The following is a 23,160-nucleotide window of genomic DNA, read 5'->3' on the forward strand; positions in this document are numbered from 1 at the left end:
GCAGAAATCCACTTCTGGGGCCCACTTGGTGTGTGCTGGGGCTGAGACTAAAGCTATCCACGAGTTGAGGCCTTTCTTGGAGTTGAACTCCAAGTTGTAACGTGTTTTGGGCGTTCAACTCCGGATCATGACGTTTTTCTGGCGTTTAACTCCAGACAGCAGCATGTACTTGGCGTTCAACGCCAAGTTACGTCGTCTATCTTCGCACAAAGTATGAACTATTATATATTGATGGAAAGCCCTGGATGTCTACTTTCCAACGCCGTTGAGAGCGCACCAATTGGACTCCTGTAGCTCCAGAAAATCCATTTCGAGTGCAGGGAGGTCAGGATCCAACAGCATCAGCAGTCCTTTTTCAGCCTAACTCAGATTTTTGCTTAGCTCCCTCAATTTCAGCCAGAAATTACCTGAAATCACAGAAAAACACACAAACTCATAGTAAAGTCCAGAAATATGATTTTTGCCTAAAAACTAATGAAAACATCCCTAAAAGTAGCTCAAACTTACTAAAAACTATCTAAAAACAATGCCAAAAAGCGTATAAATTATCCGCTCATCACAACACCAAACTTAAATTGTTGCTTGTCCCCAAGCAACTGAAAATCAATTAGGATAAAAAGAAGAGAATATACTATAAATTCCAGGATAAAAAGAAGAGAATATACTATAAATTCCAAAATATCGACTTGATTCTTGAACACAACTACTTTTTCTTTTTTTTCTTTTTCCTTTTTTTTCAATCAAGGTAAAACAATATTCCGTTGCCGGGACTTGAACCCGGGTCTCTCGGGTGAGAGCCGAGTATCCTAACCACCTAGACTACAACGGAATTTTGATGATATCAATAACCCATTTCAACATATTCATTCCGTAACTCGTGTCTTCTTATAAAAGTGAAAAGGGACTGAGCTAAACTTTATTGGCCTTAAAATTTATTGTCTATTTTGATTTCAATTCAGTGCTTTTGGTTTTAGAAATTTTTGAAAAAGAAATAAAATAGTAAAAATAATATTTCACATTTTCACTTCCTACTTTTTACTATTTTTTTAAAGATTCTGAAAACAAATAAAAAAAAATCTCAACCAAATAAATCCCACACAACCATTATAGTTCTTTAGTTTCTTTTTTCCTCACTATATCATAATTTTATACATCCTTGGATAATATGGAAAGGAAGAATTATGAAATGTCCAGTGGTTTCGAAGTCATAACCATCACTTTATCAAGTACTAATGGTGTAGAACCATTTGAAAATATGGAGTTTTTCAAATAAAAATAGGATACTTATTCATTATTATTTTCATGGTTTAGACAATACAAGAAATAGAATCAAGATTAACATTCTATAAGTCTACACAATGCCAGCTTAGATGTTTTTATACACTAAGTTTTACCTTGTTTAACATCTAACTGAATCCAATAAAAATGTAATCATTTGATACACCAAAAAAGGGGGTAGAACGAAAGCTATCTACAACGGCTAAGAATTCTTATTGTTGCAACCTTCCATGGTAACCTAACGCTAACAGTATGATAAAAGCTATAATGAACAATGAATGACGTTTAACAGTTTAACACCCTATGTCAAGTGTAACCGTGGGGGTGTTGTTTCTTTCTTTATTGGTATAGTAAAGTAAAAGGAAGCATCTCCAGCAGCAAAGTCAGGTACCAATTCAATTTCTATGCCATATACTTCATACCAGAGAGAAAATGATGGAATTACTCTTCCGAACTCTTAACTCGGATACACACCCTTTAAGAACTCTACTGATCTAACGAGCCCTGGCGACTTTTTACTGAAAGTATAATATAGCATGAGCCAGTATATTTAGATCTTTGAACAGAATGTAGAAGAAAAAAAATGATAATGGAACAATTGAAGAATGAATTTACCGGGGGTTGAAATCTTTATGCATTTTGTGACAGATGTCATTGTATTCAAACAATTGTCAGAGCCTGCAAAAGTGAAAGCTTCTCGGTAAATTGAAGTTTAGGTCAGATATTGTTAAGATACAAACTGGGTTTTTCATTTTTTCATTACCCGGTACATTCATTTCTTCCCCAGATACTTTTCCCACTGTTGATCTTTCAGATATCACTTGATTACCCTTGCATTCTGGAGGTGACCTGTTTAAATAATGATAAAAGTCATATCAAAGCACTGGATTAAGACATTTCCGTTTCAAGTAACTATCAATTTGGACAAAATAATACTTAAAGAATCAATTCTTTTGGACAATCTATTATGCGGATAGGTGGAGATACTAGTTTTTTCATGCAGAACTTCGTTCAAATTGACAATTATTTTCAAAAAATAGAACTAATAAAGAGAGACTTGCTGCATTAAAAAGAAATACTACCCTGAAGCATTATCCTTATAACTCATTGATGCTGGATTGCAAGAAAAATCAATGCCTTCAAAATCATTTAACATTTCAGTGAATGAAAAATCCGTTCCCAAGGCATCTATGTCAATGTCAAACAAGTCAACATCCTTCGTCGAATCGGATGTAGAGCATATAGGCAGTTCCGAACCAGAGGCACCGAAGTCCAACCTGCTTCTTACATGATCCCTCTTGTTACTTGCCTTGTCTGAAGTACCTCTCTTCACAGGAGAAATGCATTGACTACTCTTTATATAAGCCATTTGTTTTGTAGGGCTAACCATAATTCTCTTGGTTGATATTACAGCATAACATGAGGGTGCAGCCTCCTCATTGCAATTCAAAGTCGGGGGAATATCAGGAGGGGATATATGTGTATTACCGTGAGAGGAAGTTGTTATGCTAGGTGTCTTTGGAGCTGGTGAAGTGGTTGTGGGAACAGAAGCTGAAGGCTGATTAAACAAGCATTTGGAGACGGTGGATCCTTGAACTTGCGATTCGCTCAGCACGCTGTTCCTAGTTGATGGATGGTGTGTAGAAGGCTGAGAAGCTACTTGGTTAGTGATAGCAGAAGTATCTGATTGTTGAAGTGTGTTTTGACCTGGCACTGAGGATTTATGAAAGATCAGTAGATACTTAATCAGAAAAAAGAAGAGCAAGGATAATATTATACCTTGGAAAGGAATTCTCCTGTTGGATAATTTTCCACGAGATTTCTTTGCGGCAGAAGACTCGTCCACGGCTATTGTATCTTTCCTTTTCCTATCAGATAGATTCAACACTGGCATTGAGAAGTTTGCAGACTCTGTATTGGTGTTGATAGGCTGAGGAAGTGAATGTACATTTGATGCATTTTGCATAGTAGTAGACACGCCTAACAAGAACCAAGTCACAAAGAAACACCAATACATCATTTCACAGCTCATAACAAGTTTAAAGGCCAAAATACCTCTGAAAGTGAAATCTAATCCTAAAAGGTGCTTTCAAACACATTAGAGACAATCAATAACCATTCTTAGCTTTGTCATGTCAAATAGTATAACAATAAATTGGGACCAAGCCTAATGAGAAGGGGAAACGTAAGTTACTGATTACCATACTAATAAGTCAACCAGAGTTCTTCAGTCTCCTTTATGATAGATGTGTCTAGAAACCATTATTAACAAAATAGAATAGATATTCCATTGTGAAAATTTCATATGACCTAGTCATGCATATACTTTTACTACTGATTAGAACTATAAAATTCAGTTATCACCAGAGTCCATCAACAGATTGATCAAGAACACAAGCCTCTACCTGGAGGAGGAGTTCTGTTACTGGGTGCAACAATGCTCCGGCTACTAGTAGTAGCATTGAAAGCGTTCATAACATTCTGTATACCGTTCAACAGCATCTGAACACGATTCTTCTCTTGCTCGACAAGCACCCTCTCCTGTTCCACCATCACCTTCTGCTCCTTCAAGCATACATATTCATCCAGCATCTCTCCCAAACTCAACAAACTCTTCGGTGCCTAACCAAGAAGGCAAGAACACAACAATATCGAATAAAACAGGATTTAGTTTGTATTTCAATCTCAGTCTAAATTGGATTCACACACACATTTAATCATAAATTTTCACATCAACATAACACATTTGACTAGATCACTTACTATCTTAATAGTGTCATCGAATCATCTAACTGGACTAGTTAACGAGAAATGTTTCAATCGAAAATGAAATTAACCAAACAGGCACTAAAAGATAAACGTTACAGTTAGAAAAACGAGAACTGAAATTCTGTTAAGAGTAACTAACTAACATAACTAACTCATTAAGTTTGATGATAACGGTGTGGAAAAGAAACGAATCTAGTGAATTTACCTCGTGAATAGGGGAATTGGTCAGGAGGGAGGAGGCTTCGTTTCGGAAGGCGGTTCGCGTTTCGGAGTAGTTGTTGTCGCAGAGATAGCGGTCGACGATGAAGGCGATTTGGATCGGAGTGACCTTCCCCTTCCCCAACGAGTCTGGCCTTCTTGGCTTGGAACTGGCTTGCTTTCCCATTGTAATTTTGTTTTGCTGAAGAGGAAGAACAAGTGAGATGAGTGATAAGAGTTTCTCATCTGAGACTCGGTGCGTTTTGGAGGGGAAGCTACGCGGGACATGGGTTTTGAAAATTGGTTTTGGTCGTTTTAGCGCTAAACAGCAAACCAAAAACTAGTTAAGCAGTTACCGGTTCAAATCTCCTGTATAGTGACGTGATTTAAAAAGCGTAATAAAAATAATAAAAAAATCAGATTTTTTATAAGTAATAAATAATTTTTTCTATAGTGAATAATTTTTTTATTTAATTATTTTTAAAAATTAGATATATTTAAAATTTATATATAAATCATTGAACAAAAGTCAATTTTAAAATTGTTTTATGTTTCCAAAAAAATTTCAATCATTCACGATAAAAAAAAAATTAAATGAAATTATTTGGTGTAAAAAATCAAAATCAAATTCTAAAGATAAAGATGTCCTTTTTTTTAAATAACACTTTTAAAAGGTTGTATTAAAATTTATAGTGTAAAAGGAGAAATTTGGAAAATTCTTTTATATTCTTTTACGAATTTACATTTTACTAAAGTATTAAAAATAAAAATTTAAATATAATATAATAAAATTTAAAATATAGAAAAATTAAATATAATAAAATTTATATACAGATATTTTTATATAAAATTAATAATTAAAATTATTAAAAAAATTTTTTACTAAAAATAAAGAGATTCGAACCACGACCTCTTAGGTAAATATAAAGAAACTATGTTATTTGAATTATAATTCATTAATAATTATTAGATTATATTTTAATTAAATTTATTAAATTATTTAATAATTTTTAATTATTAATTTCACATAAATATTTAAAATATAACGAATTTAAAAATTTTGAAAAAACCAACAAATTCTCCAAAATTCTGATACTCTAACAATAAAACTAGTAAACAAAATTTAACTACTTGAGAGTAATGGGTAAAAATTGATCATATTAAATATATATTAAAATTAATTATTAATATAAAATGTATATTAAAATATAAAATTATATAGTGACTGATTTTGATTTATAGATACATATTTTTTTTTCTCAAAAATAAGAAGCAGCAAAAAGGATAACAGATGATTAATGTAGAGTAACCAGCATCGTTACTGGTAAGAAAGATGAGAGGCGTCGTCCCTCTTCCTCTTCCTCTTCCATTTCCATTTCCGTGGAACTCAACCTCCTCCTTCACTCTCCCCCAACCCAGAACCCCCTTCAACCTCTCAATCCACGCTTCTTCATCACCCACTCCTTCTCCTTCTTCTCCTTCTCCCACGCAAGAGCTCCTCACAGCCAGAGAGAGAAGGCGCCTGAGGAACTCGCGAAGGGAGAACAACGTCTACAACTGGAAGGAAGAGGTGGAAGAGAACTTCATCAAGAAGAAGAAGAAGGAGAAGAAGTCATGGACCGAGCAGCTTAACCTCGATAACCTCGCTGATTTAGGTCCCCAGTGGTGGGTCCTTCGAGTTTCTCGCGTTAAGGCTCACTACACTGCCGAACTTCTAGCTCGCTCCCTCGCTAGAAACTTCCCTGACAAGGAATTCAAGGTTCTTTCTCTTTTTCCTTCGTAATTATTACTAGTATCTTATTATTGTTATTTCTTCTTCTTGTATTTTAGCTTTGTGTGAAAGATTTGTTTTTGGTTTTTAGGGTTGTGAATTTCGTAGAGAATTTCAACTGCATTAGGTGGATAGGTGTAGGGAAATCAGGAATGGGTTAACTTGGATTCATTTCTAGGAAATTTAATTATTAGTTTGTGACTTTGTGTGAATAAGTGGATAAATTAAACAGGATATTTAGTACATGGATTCAAGAGAAAATTGGGATAGTTGGCACCTATTGCGGATAAGATGATAAGACAATAGGGTATATCCTTGGAAGGTTCAGCACTTAGTTTCTGCGGAAAAAGCCCGTTGAAACATGAGTAAAAGGAGTAGTACGGTTGTGTTTGGTTTTGCTTTTGAATAATTGACCTTGATTGATGTAAATTAATTTATGTTTAGATATTTAGTAGTTTAAATGAAAGTGATTTGATTTATGAGTGAAAGTAATGCATTTTCATTTCTCACTTTTTTTTTATTAAGTTGTGAAATCCAGACATGATATCGCATAGGTGAAGTCAACTACCCCCTTAGAATTGATTTTGTCTGCCCCTTCCCTTCCAAGCATACATTAAATTGATGGTGATCTTATAGTAAGAGGAAGGGGACCAAGAAAACTTATAAGGGAAACTATTGGAAACAAAATTGATATTATGGTTTGATTGTAGATATTGTTTTAAAAATCTTTGTGACTTGTGATAGCCATTTTCCTTCATTTGAATATGTTATATTTTACCAATACATGCATGTTTGGAAAACCTTTTGCTGCAGTAGAATCAATTGCCCTCCCCCCATGATTGATTTTTCCCATCATGTTTGGTTTTTCACAATTAAATTGAATTCTTGCCTCTACAATGATTTCTAGAGAAATAAAAGTCTTTCACTTTCTATCAAAATGACTTTTAGGAAACTATCATACCTTACAAAACCAGAAGCTGGCAAGACATAATTTGAATAGAGCCTGACATAGCCAAAATGATTCGTTAAGGAATGATATCTATCATTTAGATTAACTTAGTTTGTGTAGAAGTTTCTCTCCTCAAAGGAAGGAGAAGGTTTAGTAGTAGTATCAATAATTTTTTGGCTAATGAATTTTTGTGTAGCTAAAAGATCTTGTTAATTTGTTATTATTTTGGCTAGGGTGGAATTCTTGTACAGTATTAAGCCCTAAACAACATTGCTGGTTGATGAAATGGAAAGACAAAATGTACCGAGAAATACATACATATATATAAGAAATGACTTCCTTATGATATTTTTTGCTTCTCAGGATGGTATAATGTTTGGTTTCAGGTATACATTCCATCTGTCAATGAGAAAAAGAGGTTGAAAAATGGTTCCCTGTCTGAAAAACCAAAACCCCTGTTCCCAGGATGCATTTTTTTGCGATGTGTACTGAACAAGGAGCTGCATGACTATATAAGAGAGGTTGATGGCATTGGAGGTTTCCTTGGTTCCAGGGTTGGAAGCATGTAAGCATCTTGTGTTTGTATTGAATGCACCGCTTATCTGCACATCTTGCTTGTTGTTTAGAATTATCATACCTAATTGCTGTATTTTTTTTCTCTTTTCCTCAATCAATAAATTGATTCTAAATTTCAAAGGATGATCTGTCTAGATTTCAACTTCAGATGAGTAATATTTTGAGTGATATTTCTTTCTTGCTTCCATTGGTTTGCATAATGATCAGATGGAAAACTGGATACACTGGAGTGGATAGAATTAGAAAAGATGTATATAAGATAGATGATAGAATTTCGTCTTAAATGGTATGGTCGTTTAGATGCTCCAACTAGGATAGTGGATTAGATGAAGGATAGTCCTGTAGCTACTAGCTAGAGGTAAAGGGTAACCGATGAAAATCTTAGAAATTATTAAAAGAGATTTAAATACAAAAATGATTTTCAATAGAGCACTATGGTGGTGGATTATATAAAATTAATACCTGCTTAAGCTCTGATGAAATAAGTTGCTGCTGAATAGCTATGTACATGATTTCAGAATTAAAAAAAACTATTATATAATTTATTCTATGTTCAGCTTAAATGGAAACTAAGTTTCTCAAACATTTGCAGAAAGAGACAGATTAACAGACCAAGGCCGGTTGCTGATGAAGATATCAAAACAGTCTTCAGGCAGGCAAAAGAAGAACAAGAAAAAGCTGATCAAGCATTTGAGGAACAAGAGCGTGGTGCAGTCCAAAACTCTGGGATTCCCAATACGGAGTTAGAACCTGATGAAGTTTCTGATGCTTCTGTTGAGTCTAAGCCTAAAAGACGATCCAGAAAAACTTCTGACCAGCTCAGTGTTCCAGGTAGCAAGCTCTTTGTTCCAGGTTCTACTGTTAGGGTTGTATCTGGAACATTTTCAGGTTTTACCGGCACTCTCAAGAAGCTGAATCGCAAAACCAAAATGGTGAGATGCTTCCTTAAAACGAGTAATTTCTATACATTAACATCAGGTTGTAAGCCTGTTAAGTTGCGTGAATGTGACAAATCATTGTGAATAGGTATTATAGTGGGTATAATGCTGCTTTGGCACCTTGTAATTTCATTGACTGAGGGTCAGTGCATGGAAATTGATTCCAAAAAGAAATCCCTGAATTTTTCACTAGTATTTTTACTCTTGTACCAAACCCTCCCACAATCCATATTAGGATTTACATGATCAAGTGGTAAACAGGCTTGTCCCTTCTCAATGGTCTTGAATTCAAGTCCTGACGACATATGAAGCCTATGCTAGGAGAGGCAGCCACAATTTCTCAAGCTAAATTTGTTGGATTCTTTGTAAACTCAAAAAATAAAATAAAATATGGCTGTGAAAGTCTGATCCCTTAAATTATTGAATTACCTGGTTACGATATTACCTGATTTGTTTTCCTTCCCTTCACTATATTGACTCGATGACCTTTCTCCATGCAGGCGACTGTATATTTTACACTATTTGGGAAGGAGAACATAGCAGATATAGATGTCAGTGAAATTGTTCCAGAGACTAATTGATGCTTGTAAGTTCTGCGCCGTATTTGAAATGCTATGCATCACATTTTCTGCTGTGCTCATAATAGTGTTGGTAGATAGCTTCGGATCGTTGAAATTGGAAGGGAAAATAAAAAGCTTTATAGAGTTACTGGATGCTCTCTCAGCCTTCTCCATTTATGGTTAAGCTGATTTTTTGAAGATATTCATTCTTACCTAGTAGTCTAGCATTGACTTGTGTTATGAGTCATGCATTGCGGATGTTAAGCAATCAGCTACCTTAGTAAGATTAAGACGACATTATGGGAAGTTGCTGTCAGAAGTGTCATGCTCAATTAACGAAATACAACTTTTGAAGCCTGAACTGAGACCCGAGGGACAAAAATCAAAGGTAACAGTTACGATCTGCTTTAGCCATTGCTAATACAAGTTTCACGACTGAGTCGCTCATAGTTCTGTTCTGTTGAAGGGAACTGATATCTTGGATAGACTTGGTTATTATTTAAGTTATAAGGCAATAAGGCATGATTGTGTTTGTGATGTAAGTTTTATAACACAGATTTTGATATGATAGCAGTTTTTCTTCTCAATAATGTACATGCTAATTGAATTTGTTTTCTCCTCCTTTTTCTTCCAAAGTACCTTTCGCTCAGTGCAATTTCCCAGCACTTCTGTGTATTAACTGTTGCAAGTAATTAAGATACACCATCATTTGCTGGATTGTCTAATGTGATGAGCATTTGTTGATTTTCTTTTGGCATTGCTCACATGTAAACATAGCAAGATATATTCTCAAATTTGTGGAAACCACATTCATCAACATTGGTTTGCAATCTGTATATGCTCCACAGTGGAGATTACTTGCATGTTTTTTGTAGACTCCTTATCAATTGCTTGTTTTTATTTATTATATTTAAACTTAATATAAAAAAATTAAACAAAACAAAATAAAATAAACTAAAAGGAAGGTGTTAGCTATGGTGAAGATGACATTCTATCGTCACATGAAGAAAATGAGATCTACGGTAAAGAACTAAAGATAGATGACACATACAGGAGTTTACCATAAATCTAATAACAAATGATGCATCTAATATTGTTCTCCTCACTTCCCAAACTACCCTTGTCTTCCTTCATAGTTCCAAAGCCATCCTCTTCACCATCAATGTCCAAGTACGCAAAAAAAGCTATAGAATATCACTACAAAAATTAGAAGTATTAGATCTAAGGGTACTCTCTTCTATATGCATCTATCTTTATCATAGATGTCATTTTCTTCACGTGAAGTAAAATTTGCCTTCTTCCTTAGCAAACAACAAAAAGTAAAGAATGGATGATTGATAATGTTATTTTTTTAATCATGCATTATATATATTATAAAGAATAAAAAATATGCAAATACTTTCCTTGTAGAACAACCCTTTCCTCATCTAAATTAGATTCAGATTTCTCTTTCTACAGCTTTATAAATTTTATCTCATATTTATTAAATTTTCCAACTCCACTACTAGATTGGGGTCGTGGTGACTAGCTAGCTGCGATAATTTCCATAAAGTTCAAACTTAAGTGGCAACAAAAAGATAATAATAATAATAAAACAGAATATTCAAGAATCAAGACAATTATTGGTAGCATGCCCTACACTTTCAATTCGTATACTAGATTCGTTTTTCTTAATTTTTTATTATAAGCTATGGTCTATCTGAATCATGAGGGAAATTCATCTTTATGCTTCTTCAAAAAAGCTGCTCTTTACTTTTATTGACATAATCAGATAATCTTTTCTAGGGTAACAAAGTTCAATTGAAGCCCTCAAAAGATGGAAAAGGAGACTTTCATTAAAGCTTTTTATTCATTTTACAAGCAATAATGCAGTGTCCTGGAATGCCTTTATACCAGGCAGCTGGGAGGGGCAGCTGCTCAACATGCAATGTTATTGACTTATTGGCCTCCACTAAAGAAATAAATTCTATTGTAATGCAATTTAACATATATTTATACTTCGTATCATATAAATATAAATTTATTTGGAGTTTGTCTTTTTAAACTTTTAATATTGATTTTTAGTCCCTCTTTTTTCCATTTTTTCTGTTTTAGCCCCCCTATCGTTCAGAATTTTGATATTATAAGTATTTAAAATTGGGATAACTGAGGCCGATTCTATTGTCAATCAAAACCCCTCTCAGTTGGCCAGCGCCACTCTCTTCGTTCCCTCCGAAAACAGCATCAAAGAGACACAGTCCTCTTGTTAACCGAACCAGCCATCAAGCCAGGGAAACTAGAGGACAAGTAAACTGTAACAAATTATCATCACGATGATAAAAACTTGTTTTTGAATATGATGAAAAACTGCAGAAGTAGAAGAATATAGTGAATTAGTTCATAGTACTTGATGCTGTACATATTTGTCAAAATTCTAGCTTTGACTATGTCTCTTTCTGTGCTTAGAATCTAGCTTAGTTAACTCCCTATACTTATGCTTAAGCATCCCATATAACAACAATGATCATCACTTCATCAGTCACAATATCACATATTAACAATAAACAAATGCTATATTAGATATAATCAAGGTAGAACCGACTATAAAATGGAAAAATAAGATGTAGCTGTAGTTTGAATTGCACTATCTTGAAAGCAAATCCAAAATAACAGGTATACATGATTGTATAAAATCAAATAGAATACAATGTCTTTATACCCTAAACTCTATCACAAAATTGGAGGAAAATGATATATGCTCTGTCATATAATAATTGACGATTTTCAACAAGAGGGGTGATAAAATGGCAGCAGACCCAAGGTTTCTCATGAACTCCACAAACGTCCTACATTAAACCTTTCATACAGTACCGGAGTTAAACACATGGAGATCCAGTAAAGTATTGTAATGGCCCTTCTCAATTTCCTCCTCCTTTACTCCATGAATAATAAGGGTCTCAATGATTAAGTCTTCCCAATCAACATCATCAACTACCATTCCTCTTCTCTTCTTGCTTTTTTTCTCAGGATCAACCATGCAATTAACAGTACCATTGGCATCTAAGGGGTGCATAATTTTTTCTATCCGCAACTTAGCAGCATTGATCCTTTCCCGCCTCATTCGACATTTCACCTGCCCAGCAACAAAAGATGGTGGCATTGTATCCACTCCAACATCCTTCTCTAGTAATTGTTTGAGTAGAAGCTTTTTGCTCAGCTCTGATTTCCCCTCCCACCACTCCCAGCAATCCCGAATATCAAATTTGAACGTACTCCTTTTATGAGCATTTTCACCACTTCTTGAATTATAAGCAGAAGGATTCTCATTCAGAAATTCCCTATACATCATGGACAAACATTCAGGTGAAATCTCCATCCTATCCACATCCTCAATACCAGGTCTCTCAACATCACTTTGCGTTGAAAAATACTGAGAATCGTTTTGGGAGCTTGTGCCACCAGTCCTGGATTCAGTGTACGCATTATTTTGTCTCAAACACTCCTTAATCACATCCTCCATATTCAAACCAAGCTCATCAAGACTCTTCCTCTTTTCCCCTGGTCTTGCCATGGACTTCTTCTCCATGTATTGAATCAAAAATGGCGCATTCTTAACTATGTTCTTGGTAGTAACATCCTTTCCCCATGGCAACACTTGCGCAGCCTTCACCAGCGTCTCGAGGAGCTCCTTGTACCTAGCTCGACAAGTGGAAACCGCAGCATGAACCTCCATAGCTAGTTCCTCAATCCTCACCTCAACTTGATTCAACTCTGCCACGAAAACCAAAACCGCAACCACCAAAGGAAGCGGCCTGCGCCCCGTACTCAAGAACCACTTCACGGCACACTGTATCAAGAACACACCCTGCTTCTTCATCGTGTCCAGCTTACTGCCATCAACATCTTCAAAACAATGTGAATTCTTGAGAGTCCTTTCCAACGAATGCACTATATCAAACTCAGGAAAATCAGACCTCAAATCCAAAAAATCAACAACACGAAGAATCATCCTGCCAAGCTCATAGACATCACACCCAACAGCAGAGGCAACTTCCGCCATGGGCAAAGGTCGATCATCCTTTCGCATAACAACATAAGCACAGGAGCCAATCAAAACGGAAAACCAATTGCCTTGCCCAAACTCACCCTCAGTGATATCAGAAATCATGGATCGAATCTCATTGCTCTTGGAACCTAAGCCTAACCTAGAAGTTAACTCGTCAATTAAACTATTGGCAGCAAAGTGTTTCCTTTCTTTGTAAGTGTAGACACTACCTGAACCGGTGGTTCCAAGTCTGATGAAGGTGCCCTGAATGCCGGTGATTCCGCCGATTTGGGCGTCGAATTGATCGAACGGTTGGATGGCACCGCAAGTAGAACATGCCAGCTGGCCAGTTATATCGTCACGGGAAAACGAGGTTTTGTTACACTCCGCACAGGCGCGAGAGCTCGACATTGAAGCAGCCCGCTTAGGCAAGGGCGAATCGGACAGGTAAGGCGGCGTTCTCGGAGCCCACGGCGGGAGCAGAAGCAGAAGAGCCACGAAAGGGAGTGAGACTGAGAGGGAAACGCTAGGGTTGCCGTTTTGGAATTTTCCCCTTTTTCTTTTTATTTTATTTATTTATAAATTTTTAACAATTTTAAAAATGTATCTTGATTTTGATAGATTAAACATTTAAATCCATATATTTTTTTTTGAATTTTGCCAACACATGTTAATATACTAAGGGTTAGGTGCTATTATTTTGATAAAAAAAAAATTTATTAAAAAAATATTTTTTTTTATTTTTTAGTGTATTTGATAAATTTTTAATAGTAAAAATGAAAGTGTTAGAAAATTAAAAAAAATATCTTTTTTGAGAAATTGTAATTTATATTTTTTTTAAATTTTTTTCTTAAAAAAAAAAGATTTTTTCATGTAATAAATAAACAAAAAAATACTTTTATATTGTTATACTCAAACATAATTGATAAATAAAAAGATCTTTTTGCATAAGATATCCAAACATAAAATTACTTTTACTTTTTCATAAAATCTTTTAAAAAAAATAACTCGAAAAAATATCTTTTCTTACAAGCTCACCTAAACAAATCCTAAGATTTGGTTTGATAAACTTTTACTTTTTGAAAATAGCTTAAAAAGCTGTCTATTTTTGAGTTTGGTAAAATCAAATTAAAAATGACTTTTAATAAGCACAAGCACCACAATTGTGTTTGGTAAAACAGCTTTTAAAACTTAAAAAATTGTAATAAACATGTTTATAACGAAGAATAATTTCTTTTTTCAAATTCTTTAAAATTTTATATAATATTTTAAAATAAAATAATTTTAAAATAAAAAATTATTTTATATATTGGCTCACTTTTACAGATCACAAAAAATGAGACATATATCTCAAATAAACTACTCTTATGATTATATATATATATATTTACATATGTATATACATGTTGTTATTATAATTTTGACTAATGTTCATGCAAGAAAAATTTTATGATTGATTTTTATAAACCAAGTCAACCTCTTTACATTTCAAAGAACAGATAAAAAACAAACAAACGTCATAGATCTACTGAAAAATACAAAAACAACGCACAAAAAAATAATATAAATAGATAGAAGTTCATACCTAATTTGTGATAGAGATGTATTTGTATTGAAATTTGTGAAGATTAGGTTGAAAAATAAAAAAATATATGAAGATCGTGTTAGAATTTGTGAAGGTTAGGATGAGAAGTTAAAAATATATAAGGATTTCAATGGTAATATAATAGCGAAAAATATGTGCCGGAAAATAAATAAAATTTGATAAGCACAAGTCAGTTTTGAAAAGCTCCCGGTTATGTGCTTTCAAAAGCACCAATAACTTTTAAAAATGGCAAACACAATACTTAGACTTTTTAATTTACTAAGCGCAAATTGAGGTGCTTGTGCTTTTAAAAAGTACAGGCACCTCTTAAGAGGGTTTTATTGAAAACGTGAGAAAACACAGGGAAGGGAGAAATCTTTTTTTAGTTTTAACTCTACCATATAGAAGAAATAAAAAAGAACCATCTAAATCGAAGACATTTCAAAGAGCAGAATCGAAGTATAGTGATATTCCTTTTTATTTCTCATCAAACGAATGGCATCTTCTTCTGAAAATTTTAGCTATTCTTAACATGATATTCGGGAATTTCATTGCTATTACCCAAAAAACTTTATCGACCTAAGCCTAAGAGTCGAAGTTTTTAAATTTTTTATTTCAATAAATACATAATAAATAAATTTAAAAATTAAAATCATAAAATTTTTTATATAAAAACTGGCATTAAAAAGTCTTGAATCCGGTCCTGTTCTGGTATATCCGGTTTAGCAGCAAACCGGTTTAAAAAAAAAAAACCTCCCCCCTTAAAACAAAGGTTGAAGGACGAAGCCGATTAGCCGAAGGTGTTTTCTTACTCAAAAAATAAATAAAGGAAAAGTATAAGGAGTCAATGGTCTAAACGTATAATGTGTACAATGAAGGTTTAGGAAGTATTAGAGATATGACCATTAGTATTACATTGTCCTGTCAGGTTATGTTTTTGGGATGAGTGGGTTCATGACATGATATTAAAGTTCTAGATCCGAAAGGTTAAGGGTTCGATCTTTGGTAAACTCCAAAATCAACTTAAATTTTTAGGATGAGTGATTTTATGACATGAGATGTTTATTATCTTTGGTATTCGGATAGTTATTCTGGATAGTGTGGGTGATGTTCATTTTATTCATAGACCAAAAATTTAGCTCATTGTACACATTGTACACTTAGGTCATTGACTTCTTAGCACTATCTATAAATAAATAAATAAATAAAATAATAAATTATCTATTAATATAGTGAGACAATTTTTTTAAAATTAGTTTGATAATTAAACACAATGCAAAATATAAAAATCACAACATTATCAAAATATCAATGCTATCTCTATTTTCTTCTCGCTATCTCTAATCAACACTGCACTTCTATCATTGTTCGCCAAAGCAACAATCCAAATCCAAGAAATGATCCTAACTACTATGTGACTGTCAATTCTTGCTTGTAAGTAGAGTCTTTTTTTTTTTTTTTGTTTCACTTGTGCATTGCATCATTGTAACTCTGTTACTACTAGTTTAGATTTGTTTTTAATAATTAATTAGAGTAATCAACCACTTAATTGTATTTATGGAATTGATTCAGTTAACTCTAATAAAAAATTTTATTATTGAGTTCGTTAAAAATTTTGCTTCTTTTATATAAGAATAGAAAAACCTATTAGAACCAACGGAACCAATCTCATAAATACAATTAAGCGATTGAATACTTCAATTAATTAAAAATAAATATAAAGCACTAGGCATATGTTACATTCTCCTGTACAGTACTTACATAAACTAGTTTTTGTCACCTCTATGGTAGTGTTTGTTTTGGGGGACAGGACATAGAGATATGGATAACACTGGTTTAAAAAGTGTTTGAAAGCAGAGACATGGACAGTGGATATATTGTCTTCGAGACAGTTTTTTATACTTTTGCGTCCACTCTTTCACGAAGGACAATGATGGACACAGGATTTGGAAAGAGTGGACACGGACAATTTTATAAATTTTGTTTTCCTTTTTTTCCACTATTATCCCTTCTTATTTTTCCTATTGTGTTGTTCAGAAATACTTTTTTCTTATTGTTCTTTCTCTATCTCTTTCTTTTCCAGGTACTCTTTTCTTTTTGTAGAATTTTTTATTGGGGGTAGATAATTTTTTTCTTTTTATCGTTTTACTTCAATACCATTTTAACCTTATATTATATTATTTGATTTGTAATAAAAATAATAACAAAAATAATTAATCTTAAAATTTTTGAAAGATAATTATTATCAAAAGTAAAATTGATCTTTTAAAATGCTAAAAAATAATTTATAAATTGTAATTGACTTTATATAATTTAAAGAAAAATTAGTTTTTTATAAAGAAAAATCAGTTTTTAGACAAAAAAAATTAGTTTTTTTTAATAAAAATATATTTTTATATGCAAAAACTAATTGTTTTTTCATGTAAAAATAAATTTTTTTTAAAATTAATTTTTTTATTTAAAATTAATTTGGCTTATTAACTTAAACAAAAAATTTTATTAATCAAACTTAAATTTATTTTTTTTTAATCTTAATCATATGTATTTCTACATATTAATAATAAATTTTAAAATAAAATAATTATATTTATAAATTTTATTTTAATATAAATACTAATATATTTTTTTATTAAAATTTGTTGCCTCTTCAAATATTTTTTTCAAGTTTCGTCTGTACTTTTAGTATTCTTATTTTTTATTAAATTAATTTGTATTGATGTAGAAAATTTGGAATCACAGGACTATTTTAATCATTTTATATAATATTTTAGTCTTGTCCATGTGTATCCAAACATAATACTAGACATTACATTAGTGTCTTGTCCATCGTATCCAAACACAATATATAAAAGATAATTTTTAGTGTCTCCATCCTATTGTCTCCATTTCAGTATCATGTTATGTCCTGTCTCTAAAAACAAACGCAGTCTATGCGAACGATGTCCTTACAAAAATTAGCATAGGTAAAAGATCCATATATTTTTATGTTTTAGTGTCTTAGTAGCACATAAATTTTGTATATTAATCTATCATTTCTTTAGTAACGTCTTTTTCTTTTCTTTAAAAACCAAACATAAACATCTATTAAACAAACTGCCTAAATTCACATACATTTTATGAGATAAGCTTTAAAGCTTTTTACCACAGGTGTTAATCACTTAATCCAGTCAATACTACATTAAAAACAGAAAAAATTTTAATATAAGAGGATATTTTTTCAAAACACAACTAGGTTACTGGTCCCACATTTAAAGCAGTTTGGCCTTTGGTACAAGTCCAGTATTGTTGTGTTATAGAAGGCGAAACAGAGGGACTAGGAAAGCGAAATAACATAAAGAGAGAATTGGGATAACTGAGGCAATTCTATTGCCAACCAGTGTGTGGTTGTGACCCTTCATCCCTTTTTGCATTTGCATTCACACATTTTTCATTGTTTGCAGGGACAAGGTGTGATGGAATCACAGAAAGCATTAACTGTGGATAACAAGATACCAAAAAACAAAAGAGGAAACTCCATGTCTCCATGTCCATCCTCCAACGTTTGAAAAATTGCAAGATTTTTATTACAACACAAAGAAGAGATGGAGATCTTTTTTATTTTAATGTAACATGGGGCTACTTTTTTACATATGGATCATTTTTATATGAAATACGAAAATATTTAATTATTGAGTACTGCTAGAGAGTTAATGGCTTAAGCGTACAATGTGTAAAATGGGCTAAATCTTTAGACCATGAATAAAATGAATATCACTCATTCTATCTAGTCATCCAGATACCAGGGATAATAACCATCTCATGTCATAAAACCACGCATCCCAAAAGTTTAAACTGATTTTGGAGTTCACCAAGGATTATATTCTTGATCTTTCGGATCTAGAACCCTAATACCATGTCATGAACCCACTCATTCCAAAAATAATTCACCAATGATTGTATTCTTAACCTTTCGGATCTAGAACCCTAATATCATGTCATGAACCCACTCATCCCAAAAGCGTAACCTGACAGGACAATGTAACACTAATGATCATATCTTTAATACTTTCTAAACCTCCATTATACACATTATACGCTTAGACCATTGACTTCTTATACTTTTTCTTAATTATTTTAGTGTTTTATATTATTATAGTATCAGTATAAAATGTCTATGATGTTTTGTAAAAAAAAAAATATATTTTAGTGTTTAACTATTACATAGTATGTCTTGAACCCATGACAATCTGTCTTTTCATTTTCAAGGTCAACAACATCCCATGATAAGTATCCTCTTAAATCCCTATCATTCTGTTTGCCAAACCACGTGGCTATGCTGTGATATAATCCTCTATCATTCATAATTTAATATCATCAACAATAATTATTATTTTCTCAAAAAATAAAATTAAATTAATTTGGGGTATCCCATTTTAACTTAAGCATGTGAACTTCTCAACAATATATTCAACAATCAACATCCTTTCTATACTCCTTGAAACTCTTAAAAGGAATGCTCTAACTTATTTTATGAGCTGTTAAATTTTGGTCTTATATCACATACAATAAAAATAATATATAATTCATTAATTCGTTAGCCACCCCCAAGAAGCTAAGTGTCATGATCTTCATTTGATTTCAGCATCTTCTTTTTTGTCGTTGTTTAATATATATACTAAGAAAATAATTATTGTTTCTATATTATTTTGATACAAAGACAGATTTCATTAACTTTAGCAAATAATTTTCAAAAATAAAAATAAAATTTTGGTCCGCCACATTTTTTACTAATAATAACAAAGCCACTCAAATAAAGACGTTTAAAACGTCTTTTTTAAATATATTTTTTAGTAATTAAAATTTAACATATATAATCAATTAAATTGTATTATTTTGTCAAAATTAGACTAAATAAATTAATTTAACTGAAAAATTAGTGAATCAAATCTTAAATTGATCTAAATTAATATTATTTTTTATAGAAAATAACTACAATACTCTTATTATAAAAAATAATTAAAATACTCCTATTATATATATATATTAATTTTAAAAATTATAAATTCTAGTCTTTTACTTCTCTGCCATTATAATATTAGGATTTAAAATTTTTAAAATTAATATATATATATATATAATAAAAATATTTTAGTCATTTTTTATAATAAAAATATTATAGTCATTTTTTATAAATAATAATAATAATTTAAATAGATTTAAAATTTAATTTACTATTTTTTTATTAAATAAATTTATTTAATCTAATTTTAATAAAAATAACATAATTTAATTAATTATATGTATTAAATTTTAATTAATAAAAAATATTTTTAAAAAGAATATTTTAAACGTCTTTATTCGAATAATTCTTGCTAACTACCATGACATGACGTTGAAACCAATATCATCAACTTTCACTACCTATAAAACACGATAGTATTGTAACCCATAAAATATGCATGTCACGTATATATAATTATATGGGAAAGTATAGGGTAACTAATATATTATCTGCTAATTTATTATAAAATATATTTATAAAGACACTTTTATTAAACACAGTTATAAAAAAGACATTTTTATTAGACACATTCACAAAAACACTTCTATTAAACATAGTTATAAATAAGAGTTGACAGATGTTGGCAAAAATGGTGGTAATAACGTAACAGAGTTGTAATTATATAGGGACTTTTTTGACAGGTAATATATACAGGGAAGTTAAGTTTCATCTAAATATGTAGAGAAACAACGTTAGTTAGATGAAGCAAATTTTATTCTACTGTCTTTTCTTATCTGTTTCATGGTAGTTTAATTTGTTTTTTTCTATCTGTTTTGATCTCCCATATTTTCAAATTAAGTAAAGTGTTCTGAATTGTTGGTGGTAGTGGAGAAGGATTTCTGATATGGCTTCAACATTAGCCAATAATCAAGAAAAGATGGTCATTATGAGGATTCTGAACTACCAAACTGCAGAAAAAGTCTAATTGAAAATCTTGGCCAAAAATGATCTCTATAATTGTGTTTTCTTGTTTTAATAATTTGTTCACTATCTTCAAGAAAATTGCATTTGTTTAATCCTCTTCAAGTTTTAGGAATGCCCATTTATTTTTTATTGTTGACTTTTTATGGTTTCTATTGTACTATTTTTTACATCCGTAAAAACTCTTGTTTTTTTTTAAATGAGTTTAATTTTGATGAATAAATAATAAAAAAATATTTTATTAAATTTAAAAATAGATATAAAAGTTAGTTGGTTTTGTTGATGTAATTATATACAATTAATTATTTGAATAAAATTATTTAAAAATATTATTTATAGATTAAAATTAGTTATTATGAATTTTTATATAAATATATATAATTTAATTTATTTTAATTTTATATTTTATTATATATTTTATATTAGTGATTAATTTGGATAATTAATTTTAATATATATCTATTATCTAATATAGTTAAAAATTATTTTATAATAATATGGTATAAAAATTAAATTTTAAAATATAAATCAAATAAAAGATGACAGAAAAAAGTATAAAATTTGACTTAAAAAAAAAAGCATGGCAGAGTTATGAAGTTATGATCAGGGACGGGCTATAGGGGCGAGCGAATAGTGCCTCAACCTTCTAAAATTTTAAAAATTGTAGTTATATATGAGATATGTATTTAAAGAAATAAAAAATATTGTGTAATTTAATAATTTTATATATTATTTTTTATTATGTGATTAATTTATATTTTAATTATTTAATTTATTAATTTTTTTATTTAACTAATTTAATATCATATTTTTAAGTCTTTGTATCTTTTAAATTAACCAAATTTAGTCTTTGTTGTTACATAAGAAAATTAGTAACAAATTGGATTATTATACCCATTTTTTATAAAGATTTGGTTTTAGAATAAATTGATTGAACATTATGCTGCCAAAGTAGCCTCTTTTGTGAAAATTGATTTATTCAAAACATAAGGAATATGATGTTATGTAATTCATGCAAATATTGGTCGGCCCAAAGGAAGGTCTATATTTGGCCGAATTACATACACATATTGATAGTAAATACATGTTTGGGTAACTAATTAAGAATAAAGTAATGTTTATTATTTATGCAAACAATAATCGGCCCAAAGGAAGTTTATTGTTTGGCCAAATAATAAGCATTGCATACTTCTGTTTATTTTCTATTAATTATGCGGTCAATAATCGGCCCAAAGGAAGGTTATTGTTTGGCCAATTAATAGAAAATATATGCGGTAATAAATAGGTTGCGAAGTTTAAGTTTCCATGTGCGCATTAAGTCGGTCCAAAGAAAGGCTTAATGTGTGACAGGAATTTTGACAATATTTGATTACTGCAATGAGAGTATCACTTACAGTTAATTTTTCTATCTAAAGATTGAAAATTAATGTTGTGCTAGATATCTCAATATGGATTTTTACCCATTAATATCTAATATTTACTGCATGTTCTTTTTGTTCTAATCCAGAAACTATGGCTTTAGCTACCAATGTTTCTGCGCAAATTAGCAGTATTCCTATGCTGAATGGTTCAAACTTTAAAGTTTGGAAGGATACCGTGGAGATTGTCCTCGGTTGTATGGATCTAAACACAGCTCTTCGAGAGGAGAAACCCACTTCCACTCCAGAAAACCTCAATGAGGTTAAAATAGAGAAGTGGGAGAAATCCAATCGAATGAGCATTATGATCATGAAACGCTCAATTACTGAGGATAAAGATGCCAAACAGTTCCTAAAGGATGTTGAGAAATTCTTTACTAAGAAATTAAGCGCTCACATGGCTTTATCTTCTCAGTATAAAAGAAAGCGTGATACTACTGCGGATGCGCCTTCTCAGCAGAAAAGGCTAAGAAACAGGATCAAGTTTCAACCTGTTTCTTCTGTAAGAAGGTGGGACACATGAAGAAGGATTGTACCAAATATGCCACTTGGCGTGTGAAGAAGGGTATAATTCTCACTTTCGTTTGTTCTGAGGCTAGTTTAAGTTATGCACCTGTTGATACTTGGTGGGTAGATTCTGCTGCTACTACTCATGTAAGTGTCACTATGCAGGGTTGCCTGTGGAGCCGACCGCCAAGTGATGCTGAAAGATACATCTACGTGGCAGACGGCAATATAGTTGCAGTCGAAGCTATAGGAACCTTTAGATTATGTTCCACGAGTGGATTTTATTTGGATTTATTAGAGACATTTTATGTACCGTCATTTAGACGAAATTTGGTTTCTGTTTCTCGTTTGGACAAATCAGGTTATTTTTGTTCATTCGGAGACAACAAAGTCAGTCTCTTTTATAATTCGAATAATATTTGCTCTGGTCATTTGGTGGATAATCTATATAGGCTTAACTTAAATTCCTATAATAATGAAATACTGCAAACGGGTACAAAACAAAAACTTAATGAGAATTCGGCATCATTATGGCACAAGCGCCTAGGCCACATCTCTAAACAGAGAATTCAGAGGCTTGTGTCGGATGGAATTCTCGGACCCCTAAATTTGGCGGACTTTGAAG

At 31.7% G+C, this 23,160-nt stretch overlaps 3 protein-coding genes and 1 non-coding gene across 5 annotated transcripts; 1 reads left to right on the forward strand and 3 right to left on the reverse strand.

The window, feature by feature from the left end:
• Positions 1-756: 756 nt before the first annotated feature.
• On the reverse strand, positions 757-829 carry TRNAE-CUC (transfer RNA glutamic acid (anticodon CUC)). The gene has a single exon. It is a non-coding gene; the product is annotated as a tRNA-Glu (tRNA).
• Positions 830-1,261: 432 nt separating this feature from the next.
• LOC112749163 (uncharacterized) lies at positions 1,262-4,542 on the reverse strand. Its single transcript, XM_025797430.3, has 7 exons — positions 4,253-4,542; positions 3,684-3,900; positions 3,058-3,258; positions 2,361-2,991; positions 2,042-2,127; positions 1,894-1,956; positions 1,262-1,796 (listed from the first exon to the last, which is right to left on the reverse strand). Exons 1-7 carry the CDS (start codon positions 4,430-4,432, stop codon positions 1,765-1,767), a joined length of 1,410 nt encoding a protein of 469 aa, XP_025653215.2. The 5' UTR covers positions 4,433-4,542; the 3' UTR covers positions 1,262-1,764.
• A 941-nt stretch (positions 4,543-5,483) lies between these two features.
• Positions 5,484-9,764, forward strand: LOC112749173 (uncharacterized). The gene is made up of 4 exons (XM_025797439.3): positions 5,484-6,004; positions 7,352-7,530; positions 8,134-8,473; positions 8,980-9,764. Exons 1-4 carry the CDS (start codon positions 5,579-5,581, stop codon positions 9,058-9,060), a joined length of 1,026 nt encoding a protein of 341 aa, XP_025653224.1. The 5' UTR covers positions 5,484-5,578; the 3' UTR covers positions 9,061-9,764.
• A 1,858-nt stretch (positions 9,765-11,622) lies between these two features.
• LOC112749182 (plant-specific TFIIB-related protein PTF2) lies at positions 11,623-13,611 on the reverse strand. 2 transcript variants are annotated; one of them, XM_025797449.3, is made up of 2 exons: positions 13,294-13,592; positions 11,623-13,223 (listed from the first exon to the last, which is right to left on the reverse strand). In XM_025797449.3, exons 1-2 carry the CDS (start codon positions 13,398-13,400, stop codon positions 11,879-11,881), a joined length of 1,452 nt encoding a protein of 483 aa, XP_025653234.1. In that variant the 5' UTR covers positions 13,401-13,592; the 3' UTR covers positions 11,623-11,878. The 2 variants fall into 2 exon arrangements, with proteins under 2 accessions (XP_025653234.1, XP_025653230.1); XM_025797445.3 differs by having other exon boundaries at positions 11,623-13,611.
• Positions 13,612-23,160: the final 9,549 nt, after the last annotated feature.

This window comes from Arachis hypogaea, chromosome 2 (assembly GCF_003086295.3).
Source record: "Arachis hypogaea cultivar Tifrunner chromosome 2, arahy.Tifrunner.gnm2.J5K5, whole genome shotgun sequence".
NCBI classification, from domain to species: Eukaryota; Viridiplantae; Streptophyta; class Magnoliopsida; order Fabales; family Fabaceae; genus Arachis; species Arachis hypogaea.